The sequence below is a fragment of the Canis aureus genome, chromosome 22 (genome assembly GCF_053574225.1).
Source record: "Canis aureus isolate CA01 chromosome 22, VMU_Caureus_v.1.0, whole genome shotgun sequence".
NCBI classification, from domain to species: Eukaryota; Metazoa; Chordata; class Mammalia; order Carnivora; family Canidae; genus Canis; species Canis aureus.
The window spans coordinates 44842561-44855373 of record NC_135632.1 but is presented as its reverse complement, the minus strand read 5'-3'; the positions used below and the strand labels follow the sequence as shown (position 1 = coordinate 44855373).

Genomic DNA, 12813 nt, shown 5'->3' with positions numbered 1-12813 from the left:
GGGGATTATAAATAATAGTGAAAGGGAATATAAGGGAAGGGAGAAGAAATGTGTGGGAAGTATCAGAAAGGGAGACAGAACGTAAAGACTGCTAACTCTGGGAAACGAACTAGGGGTGGTAGAAGGGGAGGAGGGCGGGGGGTGGGAGTGAATGGGTGACAGGCACTGGGGGTTATTCTGTATGTTAGTAAATTGAACACCAATAAAAAAATAAATTAAAAAAAAAAGAATAGCTACTCCTTTTGGTGTTTTTGCATGGAATACTATCAGTTACTTTTTGGTTACTATTTGCATGGAATATCTTTTTTTATCATTTCACTTACACTCTATTTGTGTCTTGGATCTAAAGTGAGTCAATTATAGACAGCATATAGTTGGATTGTATCTTTTTAGCCATTCTTCCAATCTGTCATTTGATTGAGAAGTTTAATCTATTTACACTTTAAAGTAATTACTTTGATAAGGAGGGACTTCTGTCAGTTTTTTCTATATGCCTTATAGATCTTTTATCTCTTATTTCCTGCATTGCTGTCTTCTTTTGTATTGAGTGAGTTTGTGTGTGTGTGTGTGTGTGTGTGTGTGTGAAATGTTTAAGTTCCTTTTTAATTTCTTTGTGTATATTCTATGTGGTTACAAAGAAACCAGCCATAGTTTGTGATAGGGATTACATTTAGCAACCTAAAGTTATAACACTCTAATTTGAATTTATACCAGCTTAACATACAAAAACTCTGCTTCTTTACATCTCCATCCCCACCCTGTTATGTTAGGTTGTCGATGTCACAGAATTAGCTGTGACAGAATTACATCTTTATATGTTGTGTTCCTATATAAACTAACAATTCTTTTAAATGCCTTTGTTTCTTTAAATTATGTAGAAAACAAGACTTGGAGTTATAAAATGAAGTTACTATAATACTAGCATTTAGGCTAGTACTGTTTTTTTTTTTTTTCTTTAAGTGATGGTCTCTTAAATCATGTAGAAAACTTTCATGATATCCCATGGATTTACCTTTTTTGAGATCTTCATTTCTCCATACAGCTTCAGGTTATTGTCTAGCTTCCTTTCATTTCACTTTGCAGTATTCCCTTCAGCATTTCTTGCAGGCAGGTCTAGTGGTAACAGACACCCTCAGCTTTGCTTAACTGGGAGTGTCTTAATTTCCTCCTTACTTTTAAAGGACAGTTTTACTGGATATAGGATTCTTGATTGACAGTTTTCTTCTTCTAGCATTTTGAATACATTGGCCCACTGCTTTCTGACCTCCAAAGTTCTTAGAAATCTGTTGGCATCCTTGTTGAGGGTCCCTTGTACTGATAAGTGACTTATTTCTTGCTGTGGTCAAGATTCCCTCATTGTGTCTGTTAGAAGTTTGATCATAATGTGTTTCTGCGTGAGTCTCTGAGTTCCTCTTACAGTTCATTGAGCTGCTTGGATAGTCATACTCATGTATTTTATCCAGCTTGGAAAGTCTTTAGCCATTATTTCACAGTGTTCTCTGTGTCCCTTTCTGTGTCCTCCTCTGGGACTCCCACGTGTGTGTGTTGGTCTGTTTAATGGGATCCCATGGATCATCTAGCTCTGTTCACTTTTCTCCCATCTTTCTCGTTGCTGTTTCTCAGACTCGATCACTTCCATTGTCCTATTTTGATTTTTCTACCTGCTCACATCTGACCTTGAACCCTCTCTGATAGTGAATATTTTGTTTACATTTTGTTCATCTATGGTTTCTTGACTTTGGCCACATCTTCCTTTGGTTCTGTGAGCATTTTTAAGACTGCTGTTTCATGGTCTTCAACGAGTGTATCTGTAATGAGGTCTTTCTCAGGGACAGTTTTGGTTGGTTGATTTCATTTGAGAGGACTGCACTTTCTTTTTTCTTTGCATGTCTTATGATTTTTTTAAAGTAGACTCTATACCCAATTGCACCCTGAGATCAAGAGTCACATGCTATCGACTGAGTCACCCAGGCACCCCTCTTGTGATTTTTTTTAATTGAAAACCGGGTATTTGAATCTAATAATGTGTGAACTCAAGAAATCAGATTCTCCCCTTCTTGCCATTTTTTGTTTATTTTTTTTTGTTTTATTTTATTTTTATTTTTTATTATTTTTTTTTGTATTTTTTTATTGGAGTTCGATTTGCCAACATATAGTATAACACCCAGTGCTCATCCTGTCAAGTGCCCCCCGCCTCAGTGCTCGTTATTGTTTTTGTTTTAATTGTAGGCTGTCTGTGCTGAGAGTCAGCATGAGCTGTAAACTTAAGGTCTTCTCAGGTCATTTCTGAGCCTTTCCCTGGGCACGTGCAGTCATGTTCTGACTTTCCCCACAGCTGCAGTTGCTTTTGAATGTCCTGACCTTTAATATTTGGCTTCTGAAAGGGAGAAAAGGGAGGTGAATGACAGGAAAAAGGCATCAGCCCTTTAAATTGCCTAGAAGTCACTTCTGCTGCAGGGAGAGGGGCTTGCAGCAGTGGAGGCGGGACCACAGCAATGGCTCCTGGCTTCTTTGTCTACACCTCTGTGATCAGAAGAAGTAATATGTAATCAGAGTGTGGATCCCTGGCATTTGGACAATGGAGTCCTTTTTGCTCACCCAGGCTTCCACAAACTGGGTGCAGGTTGCACTAGGAACGTATACACAGATGCTTGCCATAGGAGTGGCATGGTGGCCGGGTAGCTGCTACTCTGCTAAGAGTTGCAGTTAATTGCAGTTTACCTCTAAGTCTTCCCCAGAAGTTACCAGCCTTCCCTAGGCTCTAGGGTTCCAAAATAGTTACTTAGAGTACTTCTGCCAGTGCAGTTGTGGGGAGAGGATTTCTGGTGCTTCTTACTCCATGTCATCACAGAATCCTCCCTTGATGGTTTCTGGATGGCCTTTCATTCCATAGGATGGCTCTTGTGTTTCCTTGTGACAGGACTCAGACTCATTCTGGGCAGCAATACCACAGAAGTTGAGGGGCCCTCTTCTCACTGCTGCAGTCACAGCTGATATTAACCTGGATCACCTGGTCAAATTGGCATCTGCTGGGGGTTTTCTACATTAAATTCTCCAAATTAAATTACAACTGATTAGTATTCATGGAGAAATATCCTCAGATTTCACCGATTCTCCTTCCTCCTCAAGTTCCATCACCACCAGCATTCACAGCCTTTTCTCAGTCAGCCACCTCCATGACAACACTTTCTTTGATCAATTTATTTGTTAAAGAAATTGGGTTGTTTTTCCAGTAGAGTTATCTGTAGTCTGGATTTTGCTGATTTCAGCATTGTCATGTCATTTAACCTGTTCTCCTGGTTCCTGCATTTCCTGCAATTCAGTAATTAGTTCTAGAGACTTCATGAGGTTCAGGTTGTTCTTTGGTGGGGAAAGGGGTAAGACTATTTCATAGGTTGTGCTGAGTGCTGTCTTCAGGAGGTACATGATGTCTGATGTCTCTCCCTCTGTGATGCTGGCAACCTTTGCCCAGATCTATTATTTCATTAAGGGTTGTAAATTACAACAAAATGTTAATGGTACTGGGATACTTCCATAAAGAGAAACTTTTCAGCTACTACTATGATTATTCCAAGGTATGAATGGGCTAGATGAATTCTTTCCCCTTATTTGCCAGTTTTTAAAATAACAAGTTGGTTCCCCTAGGATCTTCCAGTTGTGACTAAAGAGATTTGTTGGTTGATTTTTTTATTTTTATTTTTAGATTTTATTTATTTATTGTGTCAGAGAGAGAGAGAGCACAGGCAGGAGGAGCAGCAGAGGGAGAGGGAGAAGCAGGTTCCCTGCTGAGCATGGAGCCCTATATGGGGCTCGATCCCAGGACCCTGGGATCATGACCTGAGCTGAAGGCAGATGCTTAACCGACGGAGCCACTCAGGTACCCTGTTGGTTGATTTTTAGTATCATTATGAACTCATGGATTTCATAACTACAGTTATATTTATTATCTTTTTAATGCTCAAATTTTCCCATCTTTGGCCAGTTGGAGCCTTTTCAAGTTCCCTCCTAACTCTTTTGAAACAATAGCAATTGTCTTTGATAACTTCCTTATTTTCTGGAATGGTCCAATATTCCGTGTTTTTCTTATTGTACCAGACCTGGAATCAGCCATTTCTCCAAGAAGGCCTGGTTCCTTTTATTTGTCCCCAGAGACTTTGGTCTAACCTCTTGCATCCCTGAAAGTCATCATTTTCCAGTACAAAAGGCAGAAGGGACTGTGCTTTTAGGGTTGAGAGACCCAGCATATCTATGGCCCTGAGGAAGGGAGAAGTGGAAGTGTTAGTGGCTTAGGAAGGCGTTATACTAATGAGGTCCTACTAGGGACCAGGTGTTGTATAAGATGGTTTGCATAGGCTATCCCATTGAGCCCTTCCAATGACCCTGGGAGGTAGGTTTTCTCTCCATTTTATACCTGTGGGGACTAAACTGAGAGAAAGGATCAAATAACTTCCCTAAATTCACACAACTCAGAAGGACTCCAGATTTGAACTTGAGTGAGTCTGCTGTCAGAGCCTGTCTTTCCTCTATCAGGAGCAGGAAGAAGGATTGTTGACCAGAATAGGCACAGTGTCATGCAGGTGTCAACGATGTGGCTCTGGGTGTGGCCCTGGGTGTGAGGACCAAAACTTGGTCAGGCTTGCCACCTCTGAGGCTCAGCCCGACAGATAGTGAACATTCCGTGTGTATTCCATATCTTCTCTTCCCCAGCCTCCACAGCAGAGTCCTGTAACTGCCAGGACTCCTCCCTCCATTGTGGATTTGGCAGAGATTGTTGAAACAGATTCCCAGGAGGTTACCTGCTATCCCCTCAGTCCCGGGAGTCCAATACTGTTCTTGTTGTGGGTAGGATTCTTTCGGCCAGAGATCAAGGGGGATGAAATCATTGTTTGGTTGTTTTTAAATGAAAGTAAAGTAAAAGACTGAGAACTGAGAATCAAACCTCAGTCAGGAGAGTTTTTTCAATGACCTTCATTATATTTTTTTACCCAAGATAATATTGTTACAACCAGACATTATCTGTCCTGGTTTATCAGTCTTCTGCTGGTGATGTTTTTCTCTTTTATTTCAAAAGTAGCAGAAGTAGAGATCTTGATCCAGTTCCACGGATATCCCTCTGGTTCCTGCTTCTGGTTGGGGTGGGGGGGAGGGGGCAAAATGACCCAAGAAAGTTTTTTTTACCTTAGATGATTGATGGTGATTATATTTCTCTGAAACTTTTCTTATTTGTGACACATGTCACAAGGTGGAAAACATGTAAATTCTCCAGACAGAGGGGGAAAGATGAGAACATCTTGTGCTTTAATTCCCTTCTGTTGCTGATAAATTGTCCACATTATCTCTTGGGGAATGGAACAAAGCCACGCACAGGAACATAGGGTCAGTGCAGGAAGCCTACTCTTCCTGGGTGGAGAAGGATGGTCACAGGCCCATGCAAGGTGTTCCAAGGCTCACCTGGTACATAGCACAGACCAGACATGGAGAGAGACTTTCCAAAGAGCTGATACACAAACTTCCCCTGCTTCTGCAGCCATGACACCTAACTCCCCAGAGCCTGGGGGAGGATAGTGGAGAAAATGGTATCAGAAGAGAGTGGATACATCTTCCTACATGGCCCCTGCCCTTTGTGTGGAAGTTTTATCTTTTAATATTTCAAATAGGACATCACCAAAGTCCTTGGCAACTGGGCTGGAACAGAACTTGGTATTCTTGCCACCCTCTGTTAAGGTCTCTGTATTGCAAAGGAGAAGCCAGGCATTTCCCAGAATGCAACTTTTCCCAATAGGTCCATGTTAGGTCACTCATGAAAAGCTCTTGGTGAGCTTTGGAAGGGGAAGTCACTATTCAGAAGCATTAGTGGGCAGATGACTAAGCAGCTTTGAGTTTCACAGCAGCTTCCAGATAACTTTTTCTTTTTTTTAACACTTTGTGTGTGTGTGTGTGTGTGTTTAAGATTTTATTTATTTATTTGAGAGACAGAGAGCATGAGTGGGGTGAGGGGCAGAGGGAGAAGACTCCTTGCTGAGCAGGGAGCTCAGTGTGGGACTCAATCTCGAGACTCTGGGATCATGACCTGAGCCGAAGGCAGACACTTAGCCAACCGAGCCACCCAGGCTCCCCTCCAGATAACTTCTTGAAAAGCCCCCGCCTCAGTGCTGCTGGCTGAAGTTGGTACCGATAGTTTCCCTGACCTTCAGTCTCTCATTCCATAATCCTCTGCATTCAACCCCTTTATATATGATACAGAGAGAGTGATTTGTTTTCATCACTGAACCCTGACTATAACAGTAACTAAGCCAAACCCTGAAATTCCTAAATTAATATATATTATGGGAGAAACATATATTCTTCACCTTCCTCATCTACACTCTTGGTTATAGGGAACCTCCAAAGGGCAAGGCCACTTACCGGCACCATTTTGGTTAAGAGGGCAAACCAGCAAAGTTCGAAAACTTCTGCGCTTTCCATTCATCTTATTTATTCCTTAATGTTTATCAATGTATTAATATATATGTTTTTTAGAAAATCAAATAGTTTGAAAAGCTTCTAATGAAATATAAAAAGCCTCCACCCATGCATATCACTATGAATTTGTCCAAACTCATAGATCTACAACACCAAGAGTGAACTGTAATGTAAATTATAGACTTTGTATGATAATGATGTGTCAGTGTGGGCTCCATCTGTTCCACTCTGGTTGGGCATGTGGATGGTGGGAGAGGCCATACATGTGTGAGGGCAGGAGGTATGTGGGACGTCTCTGTTCCACTCAATTTTGCTATGAACCTGAAACTACTCTAAAAAAATGAAGTCTATTGGGGAAAAAAATGTTCCATGTCACCTCTTCCAAGCTTAGTCCACCTGCCAAAGGTGGCCATTTTTAGCTCTTTGATTCTTCTGGATACCCTGAATAATATGTCTCTGCTACTTTTTATTAACTCATCAGCTGTGGATATTAATGACTGACTTCTTACTCTATTCAGTGAGATTTTCACTCTCATGCATCAGTGGGTCTGCTGCGGGTTGGCTGATCTAGCCGGGCTTGGCTTGCTAAGCCAGCTTTAAGCTGAACTTGGCTCCTTGGTACAAGTTGGGCTCAAGTCTGCTTCACATGGATTCTTACTGGAGTCCAGGCTGAAGAGGCAGGAGCTCTTCTCAGGGACAAGGGAGCTCTTCTTGTGATGATGGCAAAGGCACAAGAGACAGGCTCAGCTGTGCAAATCCCTGCCAACATCTCATTGGTCAAAGCACATCACATGGCCAAAGTCAAAGGTGAAGAAGTGCACTCTGTCTCTAATAGTAGGAACTGCAAAGTCATATGGCAAAGGGTATGGATACGGAGAAGGGTGAAGGATTTATTTAATCTACCATACTTTCCTTAATTATATTTTATCAATAGACCTCTCCTTGAATCACACAATATTTTAGCTCAAACAATACCACAGCACAGCCTCGCGTAATGGTTGGCCTCTCTTAAGTGCCTGGTAAACATTTGCTGATTAATTTCTGAAATCTCAAAATTACCACACGGTTCTCAGAAAGAATTCTGTGAGATGATTTAGATTTGGAGAATGAAAAAGTTTGGGGTGCAGGTCCTGTAACATTAATCTGGCTTAAAACACCTTTGCTTTTGTTTTTGTGGGTTTTTTTTTAAGATTTTATGTATTTATTAATGAGAGACACAGAGAAAGAGGCAGAGACATAGGCAGAGGGAGAAGCTGGCTCCCCACAGGGAGCCCAATGTGGGACTTGATCCCAGGACCTTGGGATCATGACCTGAGCCAAAGGCAGATGCTCAACCACTGAGCCAGCCAGGTATTCCAAAACACCTTTGTCCTTTTTCCCTTCTATGTAGTGAAGTCTATCTTCAGATGGTGTGTGGACAGTGAGTTGCTACAGAAACATCATTTGATCTCTCCAGACGATTACTACAGTGACACGGTGCCATTTTGCTCTGCACCTAAAGGTAAGGCTTCTTTACTCTGCTAGGGGCTCTGCTCTCATTCGAGGGAAGTTCTTTAGTAGCACAACCGCACTGGCCATCTTTCCTGCCATTTCTTCATTGATTCTTTTCCTGCCTTTTGTTTAATTTCGATAGTGACTATTGGGAGGGTCAGCTCTAAGCATGCCACTTCCTCTCTGGCTCCCTAACACCTGCAAGACAAAATTCTCAACTCCTCAATGTGGAATTTGCACCCTTGTCAGCTGCTCAACACCAAAAGATACGAAAATGTTTTAAAAAGTAGTTGAATGAACCAAGAGAGGGAGGGACAGAAGACAGATAAGTGATTAGAAGTTCCTGCTGGAGTGAGACCATGGACCATGTGATTTTTCTATACCCCACATAGGAAAAGAGCACCTTTATATTCTTTGAATATGGTGGACAGACTTGGTAGGGAGGCAGAGAAGGATGTGTATGTGTGTGTGATGTCGGGCCAATTTCCTGTGATGTGGGAGGCAAGATCTTCTGAGAGTGAGTAGGGTGGGAGCTGGATTGTGGGTTTAAACAAGGACGTGGACTTTTGGGAGAGTCAGTGTACAGATAGGAAGAAGTTGCTCCGTGGGTCCTGATGACCACATATCAGGATGGCCCAGTGATGCTAGATTTCAAAGATGAGCTCTCTGGCCACCCTAGTCAGTGGGACTCTGGTGATCTCTGAGGCTTTGGAGCTGAGCTTTGGGGTGGGAAGACTGAGATCCAGAGAATTGAGGGTGCTAATGAGAACAGAGTTCCATTGAGAGCCTGAGCCTTATAGAGAAGGCAGGCCAGAGAGAGGGAGCAGAAGTAAGTGTCATATGAACTAAGCGACTTAATGTTGTTAAGTGAGTCGGAAATTCACTGTCTTACGCAGATAAGTAAGGTTAGAGTTAACATGTATCAAAGGTTTACCAGGTATTATACTGGTACCAGTTTTATTGTGCTCTTGCTAACAAGTGTTCTTTCACCTTTTGGGGATGATCTTACATGGGTAAAAAGCTGGTACAAACTTTGATTCCTCAGGTGATTCCTCAGGTGAACAGCAAGTTCACGTATGGGCTATGCATACATACGAGAGAGAGAGATTGAAAGACTCCTCACGTTCTTTGACCATGCTTGACAATCAATCAAACACTTCTACATTCTAGTCCTAAGTCTCGAGTACACAGAATACGTTCCAGGAGTAATTTATATACTCAACAGGCAATTGTATCTAGTATAGTAAATGGGAAAGTTGAGGAAAAAGTATCAAGCTAACTGTGGCTTTGGTGGGTTTATGTAGTCGCCTTAGAAACGTCCCCATCGTCAGTGGGAGCGCAGTTTGATTCCTTGGTGCCACAGGTGTCTCCATCCCTGGATATTCCAAACTCACATTCAGTTGTGAGAAGCATTCCGTCCCGAAGAAGCACCTGACCAAGAAGCTCGAGGCTTCCTGTGAGGAGATGCTCACTAAGGTTAAAGACGAGTTAGACTACACCGTGGACAGCCAGACAGGGGACTTGTCCCTAAAGGGCAAATGCAAGACTGTCAAGGTTGGTGCGAAGACCTGTGTGCAGGGGTGTGTGTGGCCAGAGGGCACAGGGACATGATGAGGGGAAGGCGAGCCAGTGTGACACAGGATGTCCTGGATCCACAGGCGAATAGGGAGGAGAGTTTGCATTGATGATGGGTGGGTCATGCGGTCGGCACACGTGGTCCCCCAGCCTGTTCGTGGACTCAGTTTCTTGTGTATTTTTAAAAAAAGGCAGGTCCATCCAAGAATGCAAAGTGGATGAGCCACTTACACGTGCCCCAAAGAGAACTGGAGCGACTTCTGCTTGTCAGGATGGAGAGTCGGAACCGCTTCCTAAAAAACCCTCGGTTTTTCCCTCCTAACACTCCCCAAGGAGGCAAGTCTCTTCTCTTTCCCCCAAAGAAGCCAATGCTGACAGGAGACTTCCCGAGTGGAGATCTGGAGGAGAGGTGGGTCTTTTCCAGAAAGTCAGACCTGTGGAAGTAAACCCAGAAGGTCCTAGGTCTGCTCTGGGTTATAGAGGATCCTAGACTTTTGGGGGAGGGTGGGGGGCAGGATATCAGTATCAGAACAGAGCAGGGCTTCAGGGCTCCCCAGAGGCCTGGGTTTGTGTTCCTCTGACCTGCCAGAGCCCCTCTGCTTACATCTGACTGGTCTTGGTCTGTAACCATGTGCTTTTCCATTGCCCTCATACGTCTTGGAATACGAACCTAAAAATAAAAACACTTAAAATTTGATTAATTACAAATAATAAGTTAAAATTGTGATTTTTCTCTCAGAGCACCCCTTTGGCTTATTTCATTAACTGTCCTTATGAAGGGAATGAATGGCTTCATGGGTTCATAGTTTCAGGGGACTTAAAACTATTCACACGTATTAAAGAATGTCTTTTTATCAAGAAAAATTAGACAGATATTTGCAAAGAAACACAGCACCTATATTGAAAACCCAATTAGGATATTTGTGTGGAAGCTTCCAGAGTGGAAGCTTCCTGTGTGCATATTGAAAATGAAACACGCAGCTGCACATATCTTCACAAAGATTCTGTCCTACAGGAAAATTATTTTGTAACCTGCTTTAAAAACAGGAACAAAACCCAATACATGACATATTGTGAATAGCTTTGACAGTTTGGGTGTCTTTGTTTTGCACAAATCACGCAAATGAAACTGACAGCCTTTCTCCCCTCATTTGCCCTTCCACAGTTGTGTGGATACTCCCGTGTTTCTGGCTAAACCATCAATCGGATTTTTCACGGATTATGAAATTGGGCCAGTTTATGAGGTAAAAAATCTTATTTCTCTCTAGCACCCCCCCTTCATCAGCTTCCTTATGTTTTAAGGATGCATGGAATTTTAAAACCATATACAAAATTAGAGTAAGAGACTACAATAAATCCTTGTGTGCCCATCACCCACCTTCAATAATTATCTTTTTTTCTGCAAATCTGGTTTCACATATTACTCCCACTGCTTCTTTGTGTGTGTGTCTATGTACACGTGCATACACTGGAGTGTTTTAAGGAAAAGCCTAGGGATGCCTGGGTGGCTCAGTGGTTGAGCATCTGCCTTTGGCTCAGGGTGTCATCCCAGGGTCCAGGATCGAGTCCCACATGGGGTTCCCACAGGGAGCCTGCTTCTTCCTCTGCCTGTGTCTCTGCCTCTCTGTATCTCTCATGAATGAATAAATAAATAAAAATATTTTTTAAAAAAAGCCTAGACATCAGACCATTCTTTAATTAAAAATTCAGTATGTATGTCTACAGGCAAGGACTTTTACAAGATAACCATTATCATACCCAGGAGTATTAACATTAATTAACATTAATGAATACTAACTAATATCGGGATGCCTGAGTGGCTCAGTGATTGAGCATCTGCCTTCAGCTCAGGGCGTGATCCTGGGGTCCTGGGATGAGTCCTGCATTGGGCTCCCCACAGGGAACCTACTTCTCCCTCTGTCTATGTTTCTGTGTCTCTCTGTGTCTCTTACGAATAAATAAATTTTTAAAAAATCTTAAAAATAAAAAAAAAAATGCTTAAAAAAAACTAATATTGATCCATGTCTGATGGATTTGTTTAAAAAAAAAATCAGGGGCAGCCTGGGTGGCTCAGTGGTTTAGCGCCACCTTCAGCCCAGGGTGTGATCCTGGAGACTTGGTATCAAATCCCATGTCAGGCTCCCTGCATTGAGCCTGCTTCTCCCTCTGCCTGTGTCTGTGCCTCTCTCTCTCTGTGTCTCTCGTGAATAAATGAATAAAATCTTTAAAAAAAAAAAGTCAGTGTACATTTGGTGTATTTGAATCAGAATTCAAACATTGCATTTGGTTAAAATATCTTATTCCTCCTTAATTGGTAGTGATCCCTCCTCTACCCCCTGCTAGATTTTTTTCACCTAAAGTGACTATTTCTGTTGCTGTACACAGTGGTTGAGACTTCTGGTTGTCCCATATCTTCACCAGGACTCAGTCTTTTTAACTTTAACCATTCTGAAAGGTATCAGAGATAACTCATTGCGCACATTTTCATGTGTCTATTGGCCATTTGGATAACCTCTTTTGTGAACTGTTGATTAATACCCATTTTTTTCTCTTGGGTTGTCTGTCTTTTCCTTGCTTATGGATAGACTTTTTACTCCTATAATAGATTTGAGTTCTTTTTTGAACAATATCTATTCTCAGAGTTTACCTTTTCATTTTTTTTCTTTTATGGAAGTAGAGCTGATACACACCGTCACATTAGTTTCATTACTATGAATGACATAGTAATTCAATGATTCTGTGCCTTATGCTCTGCTTACCACAAGTGTAGCTCCCATCTGTCAGCGTACAACACAATTATAATACCATTAACTCCATTCCCCGTGCTGTGCCTTTCATCTCCATAACTAACACATTCCAAACTGGAAGGCTGTATCTCCCACTCCCCTTCACTCATTTTGCCCCTCTCCCACCCGTCTCCCCTCTAGCAACCATCAATTAGTTCATCTCTGCATTTATAGGTCTGATTCTACTTTTTTGTTTGTTCATTGTTTTTTTAGGTTCTACATTTAAGTGAAATCATATGGTATTTGTCTTTCTCTGCCTGACTTATTTCACTTAGTGTACTACCCTCTGAGTCCATCTGTTATCACAAATGGCAAGATTTCGTTCTTTTTATGACTTACTAATATTCCGTTGTATATATGTACCAAATTTTCTTTATTCATCTACCAAAAGACGTTTAGGTTACTTCCATGTCTTGGTCATTGTAAATAATGCTGTAATAAACCTAGAGGTGCATACATGTTTTCAAATTAGTGTTTTCACTTTCCCTGGATAAATACC

At 41.9% G+C, this 12813-nt stretch overlaps 1 protein-coding gene across 13 annotated transcripts in view; it reads left to right on the top strand.

Annotated features, from left to right (window-relative positions):
* Positions 1 to 12813, top strand: part of DLEC1 (DLEC1 cilia and flagella associated protein) — a 76141-nt gene that overhangs the window by 8260 nt on the left and 55068 nt on the right. For 10 of the 13 annotated variants that reach the window (XM_077865781.1, XM_077865782.1, XM_077865784.1 and 7 more), the window contains exons 3-6: positions 7853 to 7963; positions 9317 to 9507; positions 9720 to 9937; positions 10694 to 10772. The exons of the other annotated variants lie outside the window; for them this stretch is intronic. In XM_077865781.1, coding sequence (XP_077721907.1) covers positions 7853 to 7963; positions 9317 to 9507; positions 9720 to 9937; positions 10694 to 10772 — 599 coding nt within the window. The remainder of the gene's footprint in view (positions 1 to 7852; positions 7964 to 9316; positions 9508 to 9719; positions 9938 to 10693; positions 10773 to 12813) is intronic. 13 annotated transcript variants of the gene reach the window in all.